At 37.6% G+C, this 26,297-nt stretch overlaps 1 protein-coding gene and 1 non-coding gene across 2 annotated transcripts in view; both read left to right on the top strand.

The window, feature by feature from the left end:
- LOC139975688 (arylsulfatase J-like) overlaps positions 1-26,297 on the top strand; it is a 43,114-nt gene that overhangs the window by 659 nt on the left and 16,158 nt on the right. Inside the window, exon 2 of the mRNA XM_071983798.1 lies at positions 477-640. Within this exon, the coding sequence (XP_071839899.1) occupies positions 623-640 (18 nt within the window). The 5' untranslated portion in view covers positions 477-622. The remainder of the gene's footprint in view (positions 1-476; positions 641-26,297) is intronic.
- On the top strand, positions 15,028-15,100 carry Trnas-acu (transfer RNA serine (anticodon ACU)). The gene has a single exon. It is a non-coding gene; the product is annotated as a tRNA-Ser (tRNA).

Below are 26,297 nucleotides of genomic sequence, written 5' to 3'. Positions count from 1 at the left end.
ATAACGTCCTGCTGAGATGGTTGTGGAATATCAGCAAGTTCAGAGTGTTTCTGCTGCCAGCGGCATGAAGACGTTGACAACCATTCAAACTCGACGAAGAGACACGGAGTCATCAGGAAGATAGCCAACAAATTTTTCTTCGGAGAGCCGCAGCTGTTTACTTCTGTTTTTCCCCCGTCCTGCAGATAGCGAAAATATTTACCACTAGCACTGTTTGCATATCAATATATAGTCATCGTAGCCCTTGCATCCATACTCTTCATCGTTAGTTTGTTTTGCTCCATTTTGCTCCATTAATAAATGTCTTGTTATGGCATCTGTTACAATGACTGTCCGAAGACAGAGACCATTATTCTCCCTTTTAATTTATAATTTCATAATTTCGCTGTTCCTACGCAAGTGTAACTGTTATACATTTGATTTTGATATCAAATATAACAATATCCAGCCACCGCATATCATCTTTCTCCTAGCAGACGACCTCGGTTATAACGATGTCGGTTACCATGGTAAAGCAGGCTCCCTGATTAAAACCCCCTTCATTGATAAATTGGCGCGGAGGGGTGTGCGATTGGAAAACTACTACGTTCAACCAACCTGTTCCCCCACGAGGAGTCAGTTAATGACCGGCAAATACCAGGTAAGTTGATTTGTTCTTACACGTTTAGTTCCAACTATTTGAGAGTGCCCACTGTCCAAGATGATCAATTTTTTGGGAAGAGTGAAAGTGAAGCTTATCCCAAATCCTTTAATTTCAATTTTAGCTCTGAAACGTGTCCTTTCACTTTGTATCATTTTTACATTTTAAGAACATTAAATTTCATCCTAATGAGAAGACCTGTGATGCACTCCTTGAAAGATTTGAATTTATTGTGGTCACTCATAAAGATAGAAAACTCACTTATTTGAGTTAAGAGTGTTTGTTTATCCCGCCCCTAGGAGTGGTATGAATCCGTCGTCTTACTCCCATTCTAGCAAGTTAAAAGGATAGTCCAGTGGAAACAAACGAACATATTCTATGAGCTTTCTGGTGAAATTTGCATTCAATCCCTATATACAGTATATACATGACATTCTCTGTATATATCGATATATTGCACTTCTGCTGCAAACTCCGTGTCAATTGGTTATGTTGTTGTCGCGAAAAATGGTATGGGCCTATGCATAAAGCTTAAACGCAAATTTCATCATGGATGCTTACATATAGATTATGTTTCCTCTTTCGTCCGAACTATACTTCTAGATCTTAGTGCAGCATTTGATACCATAGGTCATAACATTTTTCTTGAAAGATTTTCAAAAATTGTTCGGATTTTCTGGCACAGCTTTAGACATTTTGAAATCTTACTTGACTGACAGAATATTTAAGGTACAAATTTTAACCCATCAATCGTCAAACCGTAAACTTAATTTTGGTGTCCCACGGGGAAGTGTCTTAGGTCCCGTATTATTTACTTTATTTACTAAGCCTCTCAATGAAACGCGTATACATTTCAAAGTCCTTATTTTAATCCACAATTGTATTTATAACCATTTATCTCCAAACTACCTTTCAGAACTTCTAATAGTAAAGCAATACAAGCGTGCCACCCGTCAATCAAAAGTTATTACCCTCCTTGAATCTAGGACCAATGGGGTTACTTATGCCAACCGTGCTTTTTTAGTTTCTGGTCCCAAATTGTGGAATTCCCTCCCAAACCATTTAAAATGTATACCTAATAAATCACTTTTCAAATCTAAACTAAAAACCTACCTCTATGCTAAACATTTTTCAATTTGATTTGTAATTATAGTTCATTGTTGCATTATTATTTGTGCTTTTCTTTCTATTCATATTTATATGTATGGCGCTTTTGACAACTATTTTGTTTATAATTAGCGCATTATAAATCTTAGTTATTATTATTATTATTATTCTGGTTATATCCTTTTGACTGTACTCGTTCTCAACCGGATGGATTTGTGGATGGATTTGTAATCTTCCTGCACTTGTATTAGGAATCTAGTATAGACGGTCCCGGATTTATACCTTGGGGGGGGGGGGGTGAATTCTGGTTCGATTGGCCCCTCATACACATAAATTAAAATACACGGCAAATGACCAAAGTTACACATCAAACGTCAGTTTATTACATGTAATTTGAACTGACAAGTGATACATAGCCTACATAGAAAGGTTAAATGAGTTATATATCTGATGTAAATACATGTATACATATAAATACACGCCAGCAAAACTCAAAGTAAAAATTTTAGGTAAGACAAATTTTTAATTGTTCTTTTTATTTTAATAAAGGAAACTAATTTTGTAATTATTATATTTCTGTATAGCAGGGGGCCCCAGGGCATTTACCTTTTTAATATGGCACTACGTATAGAGACTTCTGCAAAAATCATTGTTTTCTTTATATGCTGACTCGTAGGGCCTTGTATACTCATGTCACCGTTGAAAAAGGTGGGGTACAGTATTCTACATAGTATACAATATCGATATGACGTAATTTAACAGGAGTTGGTGAAAAACGGTGCGACGTTTCATAACGTTTCATAACTTTCATGACGTTTTATAACATTATAACAAATATGTATGTATGTATGTATTTTAGATCCTCCTGCAAGCAGGAACTCGCGAAGAAGCCTCATTGGCTTATCAAAGCCGCAAGCTGACCGAAATCAGTCTCTTACATCCATATTTAACGTCCATGATTATGAATTGTTAATTGTCAACAACTCTGTAACTGGACGACATATACATTACTCTGCAGGAGTGACTCGAACCGGGGACCTTATGATTGCAAGGCACCGGCGTTAACCACTGAGCTAACAATCCACAATATAATATTTAACTAAACCGTAAATTCGCGTCGTTAGAATTCGGTTAAATAACAGCTCCTCTCTTGTGCAACTTTCCTGATAGCAGGATTACTTTTGTAGGCTGAAATTTATACTTTTGATTGCAGTCTCTTCATAAATCGGCAACACATTTCGTGCATATTGCGAACGAATACCGTAACTGATTAACGAGTAACAATTAATATTTAAGCGATGTACAGTTTTATAAATAACAGTCGCAGAAGAGCTAAGTCAACTATATATCCTATACCGACTGTGTGTGTATGTGTTTATTGGAGATAATAGTGATTTAATGTTAACACATATAACAACCATTGTATACATTTTATTCTTAATAATATATGAAACATATGAAATTAAACTAGCATTCTTCACTGTTATCCTACGACAAATTGTGAATGTTAATTTATGGTATAGGCTAATGGTACTTTCCTGTTATTTTAGCCAGAAAACACTGTTATTTGTTCAAACGGCGAGCCACAGTAATGTCACGCCACATTTCACGCACTTTTAACAGTGTTATACTGATATTCCAACCAAGGAGATTCATACTTACGATCGAGAAAACTCATGCTGTAGTACTCGTACTTTTAAACTATATAGTCATACGAATTTTTCAAATGAGAAGTAACCGTATCTGTAAAACAATTTTTATTTCATTAATCGGATAATTATCGTCAAAAAAGATCGATTGATCGTGCTAAACTATGGCCATGCTAAGGATTTTTTTATTGATATGGAAAGGTAAGTACAGAATACCACTGAATATTGAATATGTGTATATCGCATTTCCACATTTGTAACAAAATAGGAGTCATATAAGAATAACCGAAAACATAAGAGAAACAGAATTGAAAAAAACTTTATTTATACAAATATTTCAAACTGGGAAAGTGGAGGACACTTGAGTGAAGGTAAGGTATGAAAAGGTCAAGGCAAGTAAATGATAAAGAGTAAGAAAGATAGAACAGAACAGAAAAATAATAACCAAGGCAGAAACTAAACTCAGCAACCGCCATCTTCCTAATATTTTATTACACTTAGGCAATAGTCTATTCTTCAGTCTGCACATCTACAAATTTAGTGATTACAAAATCCCAGAATGGGTTTGCAGTAAATTCAAGTCGGAACGGCCTAAAAAAATGTACTACTTATGAAAAGATATAGTAGAAAGAAGTATGTTTCACTTCTATATATAGGCGTGGTAAGGATTCTATTTAATCGCAGTACAAGTTGACCACTTTTATGCGGCAGTGTTTCTTTAACAAATTTCAATAAAATATCCTAATAAGAACTGGCGCCTATGAAATATCAAATATGTTTAAATTTTGGAGATCTTTAAGCAAGCGATTAGAGTGCGCCTACAAAAGTGCTTCATAGGTAGAGGACCCGAAAATCAAGTTGTGACCCCGGGACAATTACGTCACGAAGCCTCCTTCTTGTAGCCCCCCTTTTTTTGGCAGAAAAATTACTTTGAAAAAAATTAAAACGTTGCATGTTCGACTTCTATAGGTTTGGATCCCTATTAATTGCAGTAAATGTTTACCAATATAACGCAGAAGTGTTTCTTTTACAATTTTCCATAAAAATTCGTAATAAGAACTGTATATATGAATATCAAATATGTTAAAATTTCAAAGGAGGACATGCAAAGGAGTATCAATAGACCGAGGCGCCGAAAAACCAAGTCGGTACCCCAAGAAAATTATGTGACAAAATCCCCCCCCCTTTTTTTGGCACTCCTTAGGTTTCTGTTTAAGCATATTATGAAAATGATGGGTCCATAAGACTTGATGTCTGTTGTGAGTTTTCTCCCAAACCAATTTAACGCATTATTTCTACATACCATTACAGTGGTTTATTCCACGGAGAAGTATTTTGGCATTTATATTATCAAATTCCATCGAGAGATCACGAGAGTGATATTATATTGATCTGTATTTTTTCAAACGCATATGTACATATATTATCAACCAGGTCTATATCATAGTCATGAAAGGGGCCTTCTTCGGTCTGATTCTATATGACTCTGTCGATTATGTTCCCTGAAATCTGAGAACTTTATACGCGGAAAGCTTTCCGCTCTTCTTTATACAAACCAACTCCCTCTCCTTACAACTGTATATTTACACGTTAAGTAATGGAAGGCAACATGAGGGGAGGGAACCGTCAGTAAAAAGTAATACACACACAAATATGAATGTAAGTTCGGGTCAGGACTACATATATAAACGAACAAAATTCGCTTTAACACACGTCGCGATAAGCCTATTGCGAAAGCCTTAGCTGCAATTAAGAATGTTGAGATGAAATATCAGAAACTGTGATGAAAAGTGACAAAGTTACATTGTACATTTACGAAGCAAACGGCATTACTCTTCTTCTGGCTAGAGACTGTACATTTCAAGTTTTTTCATATTTTATATTTCTTACTTTTTCATTTCATATAGATTTTTTGATGACGTTGAAAAATATCTGTAAAATAAAAAGTGAAAGAGAAGTTTTCTTTTGCGGGTAAAAAGTTATTACGGTTTAATAGAGAAAAAGCTACAATATTCATTGAATAAGACTGTTTTTGCTTAACTAGTCAGTCGAATTAAACAACATTTGTATGTTGTAAACAGCAGTCGGGATAAAAATGAAAGAATACTCTAATACTATTGTTTTACATTGTTTACATAATAAATGTTTCAATAAATAAACTTAACAATAAACTTAACTGTCATCATATATATAAGTGATATGCTTGTTAAACTTCCCCAACCAACTATAGGGGCATTACGTACCCCCCCCTCCCCGTCCCTCCCTCGTTCCACTCTCACCACCACCGCTACGTGCATGAATAAAACTAGTGTGAAACCATGATGGTAGTTCCAAAGCAAGAGAAATACTAAAACTCATGTGTTGCAATGTTTAAAGGAGAAAATAAAAACACGTATAAGCATCATCTACATGTTATAAGTATCATAACTGTGAGTAACCACTTCTCCCATCAGCTTAGAAGATCGGTAAGCTCTCCCACGATCCCACCCTGCGACCGCCTTCACCAACAACACCACCTCTGACAACACCACCACGGACAAACCCAATTGTTTTCAATATTAGAACCCTTACCTAACATCTCGTAAAGCACAATAACTCAAAAAGTAAAAGCTGTAAAGTTTGAACTTCAATGTCAACATATGGTTGTAAACTTCAAAAGTACAGGCATGTGTGAAACATTAAGTTCGTGTGACTATAGGTGAAAGTGAAGTGATTTTATTTTGAGAGAGAGAGATTTTTTTTTGGGGGGGGGGGAGAGGTGAGGTTTTTAATTTTTAATTGTTTACATTTGTTATATCTCGCACAACTTCGGCTCTAAATATAAATCACAATGGGTGAAATATTTATTAGAAGCATTATAGACGACTCTATATTGCGTACATCATAATTATAGTTATGTGAACAGGAAATATGCAAATTCAATCATCAAGGCCATGAGATAAAAAAAAACATATTCATGAACTTTCCATTGTTTCCGCTATTCATTGCATGCATTGGAGACTAAAAGTACTATAGTTTCTTTTTCCATATGCAAAAATGACGGTAACTTTTAATGAGTTTAACCTAGCTATCATCTGATTTGTATACATGATTTCATGTTCGAGAGAACAGATTATGTGCCCTTCTCGTAGTCCTTCTCATGCGCGTACTCAGTAAATTGTACTGACATCACAAGTCTGGTTCGTGACTCAAGTATGTTTCATTTCATTTATTTGTTTCTTCACAATATAAATACAGAGAAGTTAACTAAGTAACAAAACATATCAACAACAGGGAAAATTTTGAAAGGAAGCAATCCAAAAAAATCCAGAGGGTTTGTCTAGTAGAACTCTCCCATAAGTAAATAGAGAGAACATTACAAGAAAACAGTAACACTTATATCCAACCACACACCAACCCAAAACGTTCAAGCATGTTCGAGCATGGAGCTTCATGCATGGTGCCAGACGCAAAAGAGTAAACATTGACTCTGAAAACACGACGTTAGTATTAGGAGGCGCGGACTCATCTAACACCGAGCCTATGATTTTGGCCACACCACAGAATACGATGGAAACAAGCATACATAGTACCAAGTGGAAAGAGCACACCACCTCCACCCACGTCATATCGTACCCCCCCCTCAAAAAAACCCCATAGGCCCACAGTCCACACACATTAAGTGTTATATTATTTGGTTGCCCAATTGGCCAAAATTCTGGAAACTTCCAAGAAGTTGGATAATCACAATTATATATATATATATATATATATATATATATATATATGCTCATACTAAGTCATCATGTATCTAGTTCGACCGAACTGTTGCTGGGTTACTGGAGTAATAGTTATAGTGTAACACTCTACGCTCATACTAAGTAATCAGGTAAATAGTTCGACCGAACTGTTGCTGGGGAACTGAAATAGAACTGGCAGTGTAACACTCTACGAGCTAACCAGATGTAGAAATATATGGCATTAACATTGTGGAACATTGATATTCATCTTTTTCCCTTAAATTCGACCTTTATTTAGACAGGAAATACGTTTTGCTGTAGTGCGAATATGAGTTTATGAACCTGTACCCGTGAACTTTCTGGTTAAGATGACTTAACAGTGTTATCGAGTAACAACTGAATGTAATCGGATAACCGTTGTCTTTCAGTATAACCAATGTTATCGTTTCACCTGTGTAATCGTTTAACCGATTTCAGGAAGCGCTCTTATATAAACCTACATTTTTTTGTGGGGGGGGGGGGCTCGATGAAGGTAAAGTTACAAGTTATGAATTAATCCATTCGATTCTAAACATTTCGTCGCCAAGACACTTTTTCATATTGATATTAATATTAATCATAATGTGAAATATTTGTAAATATTTACTCATAATTCGAAGTGAAACGTGAATAGTCACATCATCGATCTTCATCGTCATGTGACTTTAAAATAGAATAGCCGAACAGTTTACCAAAATTAACTCCAAAACGATGATTTCATCCTTTTGTTTTGAAATAGTTCAAATAGCAGTGGATTTAGGCCTATATGAACTGCTCTTGATCAGTTGAAATGTTTAGCTTTTTTTTCGTATTTGAAAACTAAGAAAAGATCTCCCAATTGGTCGTGACAACCTTGTTTACAACATTACAGAAATGTCATCAAATGTTACTACTGTGGGGCTTAATTAAACTTACCCCTGCCCTCTCCAGGACCCCGGTAAAGTAAAAAGTACGTCCTTTCAAAATTCATGACAATGCTATAGGGGCTAAAATTTGATGTTTTTCATCTCAGGGTGTAGTTGCATCCCAAGGGTGAACTATTTCACCCAAGGGTGAACTATTAGCATTTGCGGGAATCGTAGATTTGTTTTGGTCCCTCTCTCACCTGCCAATATCCTGACATAAAAGTCTACATGAATTAACATCGTGCGCTGCCAGGGGTTGTATGAGGGCAATCCCTTCAAGTTGTCCATACTAGATCTCCTTATTTACCAAGGTAATCGTTCTCGATTTACAACATGATTAGAGAGATGTCACAAATTGATGTTTTATAAGGATTGACCTTAGGATCTCTATACACTGCATGCACCTGTGCTGTAACCTAACAGTACTTTACTCCTTTCTGAGTCCATGGGACTTTTAACAGATTTTCTGGGGCTCAAATTTGCTTCCTTGGAATCCTTGCTCAAGTTCACCGAAAGGCCAAACATTAGGCCATATTTATAATTTTGAATGATTTTTCTAATATTTCAAGTCCCTATATAAGTACTAATTACTCAAACTGAGAGCTGTTACCACGTGGCCTGCTTAATTCATACTGCAAAGTTCACCATGTTCATGAAATTAATATTGGTAGGCTAATAAAGGCACATGCAATATGTAAATTGGAATTCTTTAAGGAAAAAGAAAAATCTCTTTCTATGATCATTTCAAATGTATACATCCAAATGAACTGCGTTTCCATTAGGGAGCAGCTCCCTGGTTTCATGGGTTTATATTCTTTACACGAAATGTGTTAATGTGTTAAAGGAAAATGAAATAAACTAAGTTCAGATAGATGCATTTAAAAACATACACAAAACATCATGCTACCTACCATCACACTCACCGCGGCCTTATATGAGAAATGACAACTTGCCAGCCTAAGTGTACAAGTTGACTTCGAAGAGAAGAGGTCGTATTTGACATGTATTTCTCTTCTTATTGTCTTAAGGTTTTGTACGCGGTTTTGCATATACTCTGAGTGATACTTAGCGTTACGTAATCATTATTTCAGCCACTGCATTATTGTGGTGCAAGCCAAACTGTTGTGTATTAACTTGTATAAAGGTTGGCAGAATCCCAATCAACTTATAGCCTGGTGTCGTTTAAGTTTTAGGTTATATTTAGTGACGATTTTGGCGTTCCAAGAGCACCATGCAGCAGAGAGGAATGGAGATTGGATGCCGGTAGGCAAAGATCCAAGTATCAGCATGATGTAAGACCACACGGCACGATACATTAAGAAAAAAGTTGAAAAAAGTTGAAACTGTGATTTTTAATATTAGACCTGTCACTTTACACACGACACTTTTTTTTTGGGGGGGGGGGGGGTGATTGTCCCAATGAGAATCATCCTGTAGAGCACGAATGTAAATGCCTGTAGGCCTATGTCTGTATAGTTCTCGTACGTGTTTTAGTGTTTGCTGCAACCTGCATGGGAGCAATATGCGATTTGTTGGCAGCCGACTTATGATATCTTTTGAAGAAAATGTATTTCATTTCTTCAGGTTAGGGTTTACCCATTGCGATTCCCCCCTTTCTTCGTTTTGGGACTCTGTTACAGAGCAAAGGGACACATTCTCGTTCAATTTCATCCACTGAGGTTTACGTTTGGTGAACTGTAGTCCTAAATATACTCTCTTTAAATCATGATTGTTGGCTGCAAGAGAAGCAACGAAGAACATTCCCGCCAAAAATACTATAAGACTTCCACGATGCATTTATCGCATAACTGTATCGCATGTAGTTTGAAACACATATATATATGTTTTTGATCGTATCATATCCTTTCGTGTTGTAAAGTGTGTACAGCGCTTCATAAAGAGAGGTGAATTCACCAAAGCTGACTCAGTAATTAAAATCTACGGTATCGTATACCTTCAAGCAAACGTCAGATTGAATATCTGTACAAGACAAAAAATAAAAATAAATAATAGATAAAAAGGGAGAAAAAACTATCCTCAAACTATTTCTCAACCCCCTTGAACCCATCAATAAATCCATCGGGCTATTTATACGAATGCGTACATCAGTAGCTAAAGAAGCTCTGTTCACGGTGATAACATATTCCGACCTATACACAGTTACTCAGGTGGCCCATACAGGTCAAAGTTCAGATCGTGTTAATATTTAAAATAACATGATAACGTTCAAAGTGTACTTCAAATTCGATTTATTGACAAACTCCAGGTTTTATGAGAGCGTATAAATATGTTCGGTATATAACTTGCGATTAATTAGTTACCCAGGGGAATGTTTGTACATGTTATAATTTGAAACGGCTGATGTCAGCATGTGGTTTGCATTAGTTGGCAACAACCTAGTGTACCTCCCTGCCAAGTTAAATTATACATATACGGGTGCATTCAATTCAAAATATGAAAAATTTGTTTCATAATGATGTCCACAATTTAGATGGTGGATACATCGATTCGAAATATCGTTAAATATTCCAAGCAGTTTAGTCAATAGCTAAGCAGGTAATATAGGTCTAATTTAAGTTATGGGGTGAAATTGTCAGCAATTGTAGATTATTAAGTTAGCTATGGCTTATGCCGTGTTGGAGGCCGTGGCGTAGCAATTAGACAGTGGAGTAACAAAGAGTGACAGGGCAGCAATAGAAATGGAGTCCCGAAGAACAGTCCACATTTCAACTTTTGAGGGGTGAACTTTTTAGTTTTTGTATCGTCTCTATACACCCAGTCGGATATGGCGCTTTCCGATTTACTGGACTGGACCACTTAAATACTGTCTTGATGGGCCCGATGGGAGGTTAAAAATAACGGGCCCATCAGATTAATTAAAATTGTTGTATTGTCCTCACGTTCAACATCAATACTAGCCGATTCGATGGCCGATGGCCCGCTACAAAATGATGGGTGGTTATTTTTTCTTCCGTTCGGTACTTGTCCCCGGGACCTCTGGAGTCCGGGTCCCTGGTGGCCGAACGGCCTAGTTACGCTGCTGGCCGGAGGGGAGGGAGATATGAGGGTACTAACCTATTTTATGGATTTATTAAGGAAAAGGGAATCAGTTATGAATATATATATATATATATATATATATATATATATATATATATATATATATATATATATATATATATATATATTTGCCAGGGAGGGTGATCAAGAGATTACTCCTTCTGTTGACACTAAGGATTCTCAAACGGAACACGACATGGCATAGTTTGCATCCATGGAAAAGATGGCCTCTAACGTAGAGTATGAATAAAAAGTACTTCCTCAATACTCTGTCGCTCTGCGGCGATGAACGTGGCGGCGTGGCCTGTATCTATAGACATTGACTAGAAAGCTTCCCACCAAAATACTACCTTGACCAAGAAGGAGTGGTAAGATGTATCAATCATGGAATGTTAATTTATACGCGCCACGTATATACCAGGAACAGCTCATAGTAACAAAATCCATTGTAAAACCCTTCAAAAATTCCTGCAGTACTAATTATGCAAGATTTTGGCCGCAATTTCTGCTTATTGTTACATTATTACAGATTCAAATTTCGCATAGATATATCCTTTTCCTGTACTCTGATTTGAATTTTTTATTTTTATTTTTTTGACCACTGTAATGGGCACAACCCAATGTTTTACGTTACAAATTATACTTTAAACTGTGCGAAATGGACTATATCGGTGGATCAAAAAATTGTAAGACATACTTGAAGTCTCAGACACTAACATGCTTCAGATTGTCAAGGCTCTTTTAGTTTTCATTTAATTTTCAGTTTCATGTAATGTTGTGACAATGTTTGTTTAAATAAGAAAAGTCAAAAGAAAAAAAATAGGGAGCTTCTATTTAGCCTAAACAATTAAGGAGTTGGTAAAATACTACTGTTTAACATATAATTCACTGGTCGAAGCAGGGAGTTGCTATTCACAAAAACAATTAAATGGTCAAGGATATAGCAACTCCATGAGTACAAGGCAGAAAGGCAGGTCCTCACTACAGTTTGGTGCGGTGGCGTAGCCAGAGGGGGGGGGGGGGGCAGGGGGGGGGGGGGGCAATGCCCCCAAATTTGCTTTGCCCCCCCCAAATGAAATCCAATGATGTATTCAAAATACTTCTTTTTTACACTTTTTCGAGTTCTAATCACAAGTATTCATACCTCAGGGCTCATGTTCATACTTCATATAAGGTCAGAACTTGGTAATCAGACCGAGATATTACACATTTTGGGCCTTCATCATACCCACATACGGAGACCGTTGATCAATATCGTCCTACAGAATAAGCGCCAATAATTTGGCCGGTTGTATAACCATTACAAATTAGCGCTAGCAACCCATGTGCATTTTCAGCGACCAATGATGCCACTTTGTACAGATGAGGTGCCCATCAATACATATATTTCTTGGTAATTCCTACCATCAACCATCACGGGGTTGCCTCCCTTAAGAAAAATCTTGCCCCCCCCCCCCCTAACAATAGAATGCTGGCTACGCCACTGGTTTGGTGCTAGCCAGCGATGCCTCTTATTTAATTTGTTTGCTTCAACCGTGTTTGAATATAGTTCCTTGATGATGAACTTTGTGGCCCTGCGACAGTCAAAGTTTCCAACCGATCAGAGAAGCCAAAGTACTTCTTCTAAGCACAGATATTCAGCGTGAACCTTGAGGATAGAAGCACGCTGCGAGGGCAAGCACTATATATATATATATATATATATATATATATATATATATATATATATATATATATATATATATATATATATATATATATATATATATATATATATATATATATATATATATATATATATATATATATATATATATATATAACTTACTCGCTTAACCTGCGGTTAGGAAGATTCTAATGAGCATGATATACGTAAGAGTTAAATCAAAATGATTAACCATGTCTGAAAATTAAGATTGGAATGCACAGTTCCAATTTGCTAATTTGTAAGGCCACTTATCCGCCCAGGATAATCAAAATAGTTGAGACTACATGGGGCAAACCATATCACGACTTTGATAAAAAAAAAAAGTGACGGGGGATTCATTGGGGATAATCCGCCATAGGTGGTACTCTCGCGGGTGATATAGGAACGGAAGTTACTTATTATTATTGATTATCATGATTTATGGAACTTAGCGCGAGGGGGGGGGGAGGCGTTAAAACACATACAAAGACAAGATGATATATATATATATATATATATATATATATATATATATATATACGTATACAATTTATAGCGCATGCGTGGTTAACATTTCTTGTCAGCGCACCGACTGTAGAAACGAAAACGCAAGAGAGAAAATGAAGGGAATTCAATAGTTCGAGACGACGTCGAATGAACCCAGTCCTTAGGTCATCGAGTTTGCCGAAAAAGTGAAGGTTACGTTTTGCACTATTCACCAAAGCGCATCTTTAGAATTTATTTACGGCGGTAAATAACTTGTTGAGGATTATCATTATCCTCAACAAGTTATTAATTTAGTAAATTATACAGAAATCCATCACACACCAAGGTTGCCGCCGAACAATTGAAGGTCGATTGCGTAAAATCGTTGCCGTGCATCGTCGCCCATTTGGTGAAACTTTGGAGAGAAAACAAACGCAACATGCTACATAAATGAACGAAATATCAGCTTTTGGTATCATTTACCCCCTGACGACTTGGCTCAAGTGGTAATTTGTTATTTTAAATCGATAAATAAAAAATAACTACAAGCAACTTATATGTCAGCATATGGATTAAGTTTGGCCTTGAGTAATGTCTGAAAGTTGTTGGCAAAGTACTTTTAAGGAGAAACCTATTTCAGGCTATTTGTTTATACTCGATAAAACAAATCATGTTTCTAGATATGACAAAGCGATAAAACTTGACTTTATGTACTAAAGCAATGTTCCTATAGCAACAGTGGAGAGGAGTCAACACGTTAGCAAAATGTAATTTAAACTTTGAAAAGTTCAAAATTAAGTGTCAGCAAATTACAAGGGGAACAAAACCCCCCAAAAAAGACGCCCACGTGACCATGCCTGTCTTGGCCATTTTGTGTTTTGTAGCACATATACGCGAAGCACATGTGTAAGTCACAAGTGAGTTTAAATGTTTCCCGTTGTGATGTTAACGCAACAGAATACAACAGTGTCAGTCCTTACGTGGCGTGAAATGTTACAAGGCCTATAGCCTAACCTTTTTTCAATGTAGGGTTTTGCGGACCCCTAGGTGGTCCGCAAAAAATGTTGGTGGTCCGCGATGGCAACGTGGTTCGCAGCAAATGTGCGATACACATGGAGTCTATAAACTCCGTGAGGGTCCGTTAAAATTTTACTGAAATATGCACACTGTAAACTTAGGAATCTAGACCATGTCTGGAAGAGCCATCCCAGGCAACCTCCCCCTCCCCAACCGCCCCCCAAAAAAAACCCCGACGTTTTCCCGACTTCAATAGCCTTAACCATGGTGGAGCTGCAGTTCATGTAATACTTGTCTAGCTGGAGGATCCTTGACAATTTCTTAATTTTCTCCCAGCGGTATACCTGAATTAAAAAATTAAAACACAGAGAGAACGATGCGCAATGCGCAACCATTGGCTTTAACTATTTACTTTGTTCAATATATATATATATATATATATATATATATATATATATATATATATATATATATATATATATATATATATATATATATATATATATATATATAATATATACTGTTCAAAGTATCTCTTTCGAGATCCGGCTTTAGGAATCACAAATGATTTCGAGTTGGTCAGCATCATGTTTGATCTCTAGAGTAAGGCAAAATATGTCACCAAAAACAGAACTAGTATTGTTCGATACAGGTGACAAACGCCTACAGTGGAATTACGACCTTCCTTACCGGTTTCGAACCTCTGGACATACAATCAGCGTCCATAGCCTAGTGGTTAGGGTGTCCGCGTACTGAGCGGAAGGCCCGTGGTTCGAATCCCGGTGGAGGCTGAAAGTTTTTTCACTGTTCTTGATTTTCCAACTCATTACGATTTTCATTTATATATTTATATATATATATATATATATATATATATATATATATATATATATATATATATATATATATATATATATATATATATATATATATATATATAGGTATAGCAAGATAACAACCATGGTGTAACATCAAGAAGATAAGTAAAACAAAACCCCAAAAAAGATTCTTATATAATTCAGAAAAATGCTGACTTTAAAAACAACATTTGGCTGTTTTGGTGGGTCACCTAAATTGCCATGTGAATAATCCAGTCAGCCGAACGAATTGTTTCCGATGACAAGTACTCGAAGAGATTCCAACCATGAACATTTGTTAACGGAGCGTACGTCTGATTAACGATAAGGAAGAGAAATGCAATTGTTTTTTACCGTTTCTTTTTGGATTATTGTTCTTGTTTTATTGAAACCACAGCTGGTCTTTCATTTTTAGGTGTACGACTAACTCCAAGAGATTATATTTATACATATATATATATATATATATATATATATATATATATATATATATATATATATATATATATATATATGAAAGTTGAGAAAAGAAGTACGTTGAAGATGATGACATTATCACATGTCTATGTATTAAAAGGATACAAATAGTTTTATTTCTTGGCAAAACATGTTAGATTTTCAAACGTTAACATCTGTTGACTCGTCTGTGAAGAGGTGCATTGCCCTCCTCCATACACCCTTCCTGATTTTTCTACTTTGAAATTTCGTTGCACAGATATCTATTTTATCTATTACCTACCAGGTAAACTACAAATTGCAAAATATTCCAAATTTGCATTTCATATAGTAGGGGGGGGGGGGGTGGTGATGGAGGGGGACATAAAGAGGATGCTGTTTGCATATCGTAAGCCGGAATGGCGGGCTTAAGTCAACATAGCATAAATTAGGATATAGTCAAACCATAAAGACTACCCGTCATTATGTCAAAACAGCACTCTGCTCCATCCACACCATCCCTCGACGCCCCCAACACCACCGACCCCCCTTCCCCCTGCTGGTCGAGATTATGGCAACTTATGAACCCAAAATGCAGTTCAAGGAATATCAGAACACAAATATTGACTTGAGTTAAATCTTGTGTGACGTCATGCTGCTATGATTATATTCCCATTTAGGTCCATAGTTAATTGTTTAATTTCTACGGTATTATCCTATCCTATCATAAACTTGTACTATACGTCGTCAGACTGAAGTGGCACAGAGAATACTAAACGGTCATCTGTATATATGTCTCCAAGTTGATATGCTAGAAATTCAAATAATGGTCACACGTATATACAACTGCAACAGGTGTTTTCCTGTCAAACACGAAGCATCGCCATTACATGCGACAATTACAATATATAACATCATCGTACACACTCTCCGAACTGGGTATAACTGGTCCGTACTGGTCCGACCTGGTCCGAATAGGTCCGACCTGGTCCGACCTAGTCCGAACTGGTCCGACTGGCAACTAAAAGACTGTCGTAAAATGATCGGTAATGTCGATAGTCGGGCAGCCTGTGTGTGTTAACGATTACACTACTGATCAAGATTTAGCCAATTTTACATCGCATTCGTCGACTGGAGCGATTTCCCGACTGCCTGTTTGTGACGGTCATACGTTGTGTCGCAACTCACGACTATAAAACAAGGGAAGTTTAAAAACATATAGCCCGTCACGTGAGCAGCCTTTTGCACGTGACCTAAACGAACACCAGTCATTAACGGAATACATGTCTTTCAGTGTGAACTCCATCAGTCGTTCAGGTTGCAGGAGTCAATTGTACGACTATATGACTCTTGACGATTAACAAAAACTATGTCACGAAAGTCGAGTTCAGTTGCCCCCGTCAACAGTCCTCTTCAGTCGGCTTCAATGGAATTGGACCCCCCCCCCCCCGTCACCCTTCGATGTCTGCGATTAATTATGAAAACTTTGAGTAACTTTTAGACCGCTTAATATAGATTGCTATACTGGTGACATTTATTAAGCGATCTCCAAAGGGTCTCGACTTCCTGAAGTTGCAGATAATAGATAAATTGGATCGTGATTGATTTATGGAGCTTCGATTTGAGGCAAAGGATGAATATTTTCAGGTAGTAGCAGTTAATCAATTACAGCTGCATTTTGCGATGGATGGTTACTTTGTTCTGCACGGACCCAAGCCATGTATTACAACCCCCCCTCCCTCCCCCCCCCCCCCCGCCTAATTATGAATAACCCTCTCGATGACTAAGGGATCTACTCGTCATTTTACAGCTCTGAATTTATCGACTCTTAATTATCAATGTATAATATGTATATCGTACAACAACTTTAAGATAATGTTTCAATTATTATATATGTGAAACCGATATATATATACAGATATGGATAGACCTCTGAAACCCAAGTGCCGTCGTTTACATCATCACATCGGTATTCTTTTCGATGACGTATAGCCTCGTGACGGCGATATAAGATTTGGTTTCCCTTTAGCAATCCCACTGGAGGATTACCATGGGGTTAGGTCATTGCTCTATAGTACATACTACTCCCACACGGAATATTTTAAGAGTTGAATTGCGAAAAAATATATATATTTAACGTATACGTCAGGTATTGTACGTAGGCTAATTGTCAAATACGAACCAATTTCTCGCTCTGACCAAAAAAGGAGTAAAATATTGAACACAAAAAGATAAACCGAATGAACAAGGTAAGGCAGAAATGATACGAGAGTACCAGAACCCTTTAAAATTAGTTTATCACAGGAGGCTGTAGAGGAACAAAAGAGTTTTTGCGGGCAGGGGTTGGGTAGGAAGCTTCCAAAAAGTTGGGGGCACAACATCAGAGGGGCACTTGCTCATTCCTCAACCACCACTCGTTATGCTATAACCGATACACACCGGCCATACCACATATATATATATATATATATATGGTGTGGTAGTATGCTATCAATACTATTTATTGAGATTGTTTATTGTTAACCGTGCTACAAAAAGATATGGGATGCCATTTTAAAAATAGCATGTACAGACTAAAAATAAATTATTAAAATAACATATTTAAATTAACAAAGGCTTAGGATATCCAAAAGACAGCCCTTCATCAAAGGGGCACATTTTATTTGCCAGTAGGGCACATTTGCTATTTCGGAAAAAAGTGGGGGCACGTGCCCCCAGTTCCCCCGGCTCCTACCCCCTGTGCAGGGGTGGGGTCAGGGAGAGGGCTGCAGAGTGACAAAGAAGGCCTGGTTTGATGGCTTGCCATCGTCAGTTAGAATGACACACATGTGCATGACAGTACTTTGAAAACACTAACCGGTAGAATTAATTATTTATATGTCATTGAGGTCCATCCTCCTTCAGACAGGAAGAGAATTGAGGGAGACAGGGGCATGTTGGGCACGATAGAGACGATCAGAGATAGGAGAATGGTGGGCAAGGTAGCATCGACCGTTTAGCTGCCCGCTGTCCTGTGTAAGTGATCCAGTGTGGAGTTGTTAGGATTCAATATACAGGTGGCAGTTGCACGATGTATATTTGTGACCCTAGGACAAGAAGGTCATTCTTCTATAGGCCTGATCTGCAGTATGATCTTCTACGAAAGTTCACTCATGATGCAAGTCAAAGTCCGGTCTGTTTCACACAGACAGGAAAGGATATCTGTAAAAGCTTTATTACTTCCTTTGGAAAGTCTGTTGGGATAAAATCCGGAGGTTGTTGGATGGAAACAAACACATTTTGAGAGTTGGACATGGCGTGAACGAAAGATTGCGTTGAGGTGAATTGGCAGGCTATAACTTCATTTGGTGGTATTTTAAGCATGCTGGTTGCCAAGACAACAGACTTGTAGTGAGTGCATACTCTTAATCCAGCATAACTGCTTATACTTGTGTTCCACCCCCCCCCCCACCCACACACACACACATACTCCTCTTCCTTATGGATTTGTACTCCTTTGAGGGCATTTTGGTATAGATACTAGTGCAAGGTCAAGTACCCATATCTCGCGCTAAAAGCCTTGTACTCATACCAGTACTCAAACCAAGTGGACTTGTGCTTGTACTCGTGCTATTGTACTAGTACGGCATGTCTAGTGCAATGAAGAAAAACTGATATAACTGCTATTAAGTACACTATATTCTCCGTCATGACCGCATTTGTCATAGTAGATAATCTAACCCGAAAAATCATTTAATCAGCTAGCTGGTTTTACACGAAGCAACCATAACCCAAATTTTGTATGTAAATGAAAAACAAAACCTTTTTAAACAAACTGAAAGGCAAATTAAAGCACCGTTAAATTAGTGTGCTCTCTAACGCTTATACAGGAGTTTAGATCTAAGATATAACTGTTTTAGTATACCCCTCATTGCCATGCACTGCACCTTCAAGGTTTGTCAAGCTTCAAGATGTAGCACTGTGTATAGGTTATAGTTATGAGTCATCGAAGGTCTTGAGAATTAAGTCAAACCCCTTGACTCAAATAGGTTGTCATATTACTACGCAGCTATTAAAAGACAACACGTGGTATATGATTAACCTCACTTAATTCCATGTTCATACCACATGTAGCCTTTCGATGATTACTTTAACATCCACGTCACAAAAAAGGCTTACCTAGCAGGGGCAATCCGAAGAGTTCAACCATCCTCCTCCGTTGCCTCCCCCATTTCACCCCTCCCCCAATCCAGAAATCATGGAACGGCCACTGTATACAGTACGGTAAAATATTGGACCGGGATATTGACTGCTGTGACCATTGTTAACCTTCCAGTGAAACTTCTTGTTTTTTGTCATTTCAACTTCTTTTTTTGTACCTTGGCAATGGAAAGCATTCCATGCCCGAGTCAATACAACTGTTCCTGGTTCAAGTAAGATTGCCCTCCTCAAAATAAGGATGGAAGCTGTCTAATCAATCGTATCATTTAAAAGTGCACCTCGTTTCCTGTGAAGGGGTCCCCTCTAGAAAAACCTTGATTGTGTTAGTTCAAGCTTGCTGCAAAACGATATAATGTTTAAAGAGCGTCGTGGTCAATTGGTTACGGAAATGAAAGGCCTTGCGATCTGAGGATTGTGGGTTCCAGTCCTGACCAGGCAGGTGTATAACATTATGGGGACTTGGTAGGTAACTTGTAGCAATGTAGATGTGAGCGAACGCCGGTTTGTGATTATTTTGTATGGGAAGTCTCCCATGGGAGACACATAGATGTGGCACACTGTAATCCCACATGAGAGACTGAATTGTGCACACGTGGGTTTGTGGGTGTGACAATGTTACCAATGACAAGTGGTTGCGTCGTGACAGAAGCAATTAGTTTTGCACAAGACTGTAAAAATTCAACTTAATTTTTAAATTTTTTGTTGTTGAAATCTATGAAATGGTAAGAACCATAATTACGTAATCATTTGACCATATTTGAAACCAAACAATGGGGTCTGTTTATGGTGAATAAATTGATGCACTTGTGAACATATTATAAATTTGGCCCAAAAAAAATGATATGTTCCTCAACAATAACAATGGAAAGATTTTTTTTCATTCCGTAACAAACTTTTAACGTGTCAAATGATCATTTCAGCACCTTTCCTTTCTAGCTCTCAACGTTTGAACGGCACCTTATAGAGTGTCCATATTTGTTCGACCATTACTAAACCAAAACGACACTTTAGTAATGGAATTTTTCACACTTTATTTTTCGTCTTGTCAGCTATTGTAATGGCAAATGTTGTCATAATCTAAACAGTCTGCATCGAACTATACTTCAACTAACAGTTCACGCATGTATTCTTTGGCAGCACTCAATCATTTCAGCATGCTTAAAGTAGGTCATGGTTTTGCAAAGGTAACCGCAGAACTCACCAGAAGTAGCAAATCCTTTAGACTCATTCATAAAACATTAAAGAAGGTCATAATGATATAGTCGAATATATCTAAGTGATGACAAATTCAGTTCCAGGGGTGGCAATAAAAGTTCAACTAGCTATAGTCTTTGCTCGAGTATAGGGAAACCGGATTCTGTAAATTGTAAAACAAGTCATACCATGGAGCTATAAACTGTTTATAGCTCCATGGTCATACAAACAGTTTCGTTTTTATTATGCTAACAGAAATATATCACAGCTGGGTTTTCAAAAGAGACTTCCCTGGATAGTGTATTCCCGGGTACCGCAGAGGATTCCATCCATAGATAAAATTATGTATCTTTAAAGACCAACTACGGAGGCAATTTTTTTTTTTGGGGGGGGGGGGGATTTTCCATTAATTTAGGAGTTTACATACCCATAATCAACATGTGTAAAAAATAATCTTCGAAAACCTACTATAACCCATCAAAAAACGACCACGAAAATGGACATTTTGGGTAGTCACGTGACATGAACCTCTGGAATGTCTGAAAACAGTGATTGACCCAAAGGAGCCTCTGGTCACCGTGTGACGTCATTGTTTGTATACCGCGAAAATCAAACGCTGATATAGGCACTGTTTGTACACAGATAGCGATCAATTGTACTGTTTTTGACTTCCAATTTCGAGCGTTTGAAAAGCTGATAGCTTAAAACAAGAACACATGAAGGTTAACAACTAGTTTTAAGACAATTATAAGCAGAAATTTTAGTTAAATTGGTTATTTCATTAGCAAAATTTCCACTCAAATGGAAGCATCTTTTACATAGCGGAGCGTCAATAGGTCCGTACGGTACAATATACTGTAGAATATGCAAGCAGCTTGGCGATTCCGTAATACAATTTGATCGCAAGATACCGTAAACTGAACAAGAAGAATAGACCTAAAAGATGCCTCATGCGTGATATGTGACGGGAAAATGGCTTACGTTACTGTCAACGAACTACCAAAAAGACACTAAACATAATCGAACAACTACGAGAAGACGCTGACCCGAATCGACCAGGGTAGCATATACATGACTAAGCTTCAGCTGAACATAGTACTTACTCGTTTTAATATCCAAAACTACAAACACAGAAAAGTATCCTTTCAATAAACAAAATTTAGCAGTGAATATCCAAATCCACGTTTCTCGTTCAATCCTGGGCGAAATACTACCGTGACTCTGTGTAATTCCATAGAGTTAGGTCTAGTTGAAACAGGCCTTGACCAGTTACATCCCACAATTACAAGACAGTCACTAACGAAATAAAACGTCCGATCGCTACATAGAACCGTTTTTATTCAACTCCTTGGACCATGCAGATGCCGGAATAAACATAACGGACAATATAACACAATGTATCACGAACTCACGATACTGGAATACAACAAAGGAAATAGATAAATGCGATGAAATCCTATAGCATGACTATGTGAGCCATACATGTACTAACAATGCTACCCTATAGGCACGGTATATACACGGTCATCTCTTACGGTAAATATTATACTGTCAATTGCGTGATATAATGTTACATGCAAGGACGTCCAGAGCTTGTTTACGGTCAATTTAAATTAGTTATGTCCGGCCATGGTCCGACACAGCTATCGACAGAATATAACTTTCGCAGAATGAGACATTTGCAGCTTACACAGAGGCAGGTTCATGCATGTGGACTCATGGGCATGAGATACTCCGGGTGCTGAAAAATCTTTCCGCGTGGATCTCAAAAATTGATCCAAAGTCTGCGGCGTTTTACGTCGGTTCTTTTACTCGGAAATCTAAAAAAGCTGATGCTTTTGTTGGATGAGGTATAACTGCAACCTCCAACAACACAGAATTGTGGCATTTCGGGGGAAAGGAGTAATATCGTTGATGTTTTTGGCAGCTCAAGTATACAACTTTACACACTAAAAGTATTGTTGTGAGTGAGGTATACAAACAGTGACGTCACATGGTCACCTGATGTCTTCGGAATGTTTCAGGAATGTCTGAAACAGGTTTCAATAAAAGCTGACTTTTCTTCCCATTTTTCACGTATTTAACGTCCGAAATTGGTAAAGTTAATTACAGCAATGTAATTGGAGTGAGTTAAGGATTACATACATGCAAAATGGTGGGATTTTATGTTCATCGAAAAGTCTCCATAGTTGGTCTTAAAAAAGAAGCCAGGGGCATATAAAGGTTATTAAAAAATGGTCACAAAGTTTACACTGCTAACAAATAAATTGCTAAGGGTTTTCAAAAGCCTTTCCTGATCTGCTGCTGGTTTGGGATCATCAAATTATTCCAAGATATAGGTACTAGGGAAGGGATGGGAGTTGAGGGAGAGGGAAGAGGTATTCAATTAAAATCTTATAATGAGAAATGCTATGAAGTTGAATAAGTGTGTGCATGTGCAGCGACCATTAGTCTACTGTCTAGCACGTTAGGCGTCAATATACCGTTGACCTTTTAAAGTAGCTGGACTGTTTGAATTCAATTGACCAGTTTTGCCTTTCATGGCATTTCTTTGGGCAAAACAGAAGAAGTAAGCATTGTAGAATGTGATATATGTCTGCTTTCTGTGACCATAAAATATGTATACTTTAACGAATGCCCCGCCCCCAACCCAGGGAGTTGAAATCTCACATGTGGGAAATTAAACTCTAAAGACAGCTTTTCCATGTTTGATCAACTTCAAACACGTCAAAGCTATACCTCGCTCCTCGGCCATTTTGGATGTGACCATATTTAGTGCTGTATATGTTCTTAAAATGCAGAATCGATCTAAATTATACTAGTGTTTCGTGAGTCAGAGTAAACCAAAGAAAAACGAGTTGGAGCAGGTACCAAAGGGAACTAAAACCACCTTACCTAGAGTGGCTAATATACACGATTGGTAGTCAGACAGGCTTAAGTACGTAGCTCATTTTAACAACGTCTAAACCTAGACAGATTATTTTCCTGTTCGAAAGGTCACAGTTCAAATATAAAGTGGAAAAGTGGCAGGGTCTACCAAGGTCGTTGGTATATTGACCCTAACATATGTCTGGTTGTTTGATACCCTAGCCAGTATATAGTTATTTTCAATACGGTATATTTTGACATTTCGAGCAACTCCATGAGAGTATACCTTTTATACTAACATCAATTACCATGATGACTCGTGCATGCTAAAAAAAAAACAATTATAGTGCACCAATCCCCTTCACGGCTGGAAGTCATTACACGTACTACCTTCAGTTCCGATAGGAATGGATAATTTTACTCTTAACCTGCCAACGTTTCCGTGTGTTGACTGTAGCAACAGCTATAAACTGTTTATAGCTCCATGGTCATACAAACAGTTTCGTTTTTATTATGCTAACAGAAATATATCACAGCTGGGTTTTCAAAAGAGACTTCCCTGGATAGTGTATTCCCGGGTACCGCAGAGGATTCCATCCATAGATAAAATTATGTATCTTTAAAGACCAACTACGGAGGCAATTTTTTTTGGGGGGGGGGGGGATTTTCCATTAATTTAGGAGTTTACATACCCATAATCAACATGTGTAAAAAATAATCTTCGAAAACCTACTATAACCCATCAAAAAACGACCACGAAAATGGACATTTTGGGTAGTCACGTGACATGAACCTCTGGAATGTCTGAAAACAGTGATTGACCCAAAGGAGCCTCTGGTCACCGTGTGACGTCATTGTTTGTATACCGCGAAAATCAAACGCTGATATAGGCACTGTTTGTACACAGATAGCGATCAATTGTACTGTTTTTGACTTCCAATTTCGAGCGTTTGAAAAGCTGATAGCTTAAAACAAGAACACATGAAGGTTAACAACTAGTTTTAAGACAATTATAAGCAGAAATTTTAGTTAAATTGGTTATTTCATTAGCAAAATTTCCACTCAAATGGAAGCATCTTTTACATAGCGGAGCGTCAATAGGTCCGTACGGTACAATATACTGTAGAACATGCAAGCAGCTTGGCGATTCCGTAATACAATTTGATCGCAAGATACCGTAAACTGAACAAGAAGAATAGACCTAAAAGATGCCTCATGCGTGATATGTGACGGGAAAATGGCTTACGTTACTGTCAACGAACTACCAAAAAGACACTAAACATAATCGAACAACTACGAGAAGACGCTGACCCGAATCGACCAGGGTAGCATATACATGACTAAGCTTCAGCTGAACATAGTACTTACTCGTTTTAATATCCAAAACTACAAACACAGAAAAGTATCCTTTCAATAAACAAAATTTAGCAGTGAATATCCAAATCCACGTTTCTCGTTCAATCCTGGGCGAAATACTACCGTGACTCTGTGTAATTCCATAGAGTTAGGTCTAGTTGAAACAGGCCTTGACCAGTTACATCCCACAATTACAAGACAGTCACTAACGAAATAAAACGTCCGATCGCTACATAGAACCGTTTTTATTCAACTCCTTGGACCATGCAGATGCCGGAATAAACATAACGGACAATATAACACAATGTATCACGAACTCACGATACTGGAATACAACAAAGGAAATAGATAAATGCGATGAAATCCTATAGCATGACTATGTGAGCCATACATGTACTAACAATGCTACCCTATAGGCACGGTATATACACGGTCATCTCTTACGGTAAATATTATACTGTCAATTGCGTGATATAATGTTACATGCAAGGACGTCCAGAGCTTGTTTACGGTCAATTTAAATTAGTTATGTCCGGCCATGGTCCGACACAGCTATCGACAGAATATAACTTTCGCAGAATGAGACATTTGCAGCTTACACAGAGGCAGGTTCATGCATGTGGACTCATGGGCATGAGATACTCCGGGTGCTGAAAAATCTTTCCGCGTGGATCTCAAAAATTGATCCAAAGTCTGCGGCGTTTTACGTCGGTTCTTTTACTCGGAAATCTAAAAAAGCTGATGCTTTTGTTGGATGAGGTATAACTGCAACCTCCAACAACACAGAATTGTGGCATTTCGGGGGAAAGGAGTAATATCGTTGATGTTTTTGGCAGCTCAAGTATACAACTTTACACACTAAAAGTATTGTTGTGAGTGAGGTATACAAACAGTGACGTCACATGGTCACCTGATGTCTTCGGAATGTTTCAGGAATGTCTGAAACAGGTTTCAATAAAAGCTGACTTTTCTTCCCATTTTTCACGTATTTAACGTCCGAAATTGGTAAAGTTAATTACAGCAATGTAATTGGAGTGAGTTAAGGATTACATACATGCAAAATGGTGGGATTTTATGT

The sequence above is a fragment of the Apostichopus japonicus genome, chromosome 11, assembly GCF_037975245.1.
Source record: "Apostichopus japonicus isolate 1M-3 chromosome 11, ASM3797524v1, whole genome shotgun sequence".
Lineage (NCBI taxonomy): Eukaryota > Metazoa > Echinodermata > Holothuroidea > Aspidochirotida > Stichopodidae > Apostichopus > Apostichopus japonicus.
The sequence above is the reverse complement of the archived record's forward strand: the minus strand, read 5'-3'. Positions and strand labels throughout refer to the sequence as shown.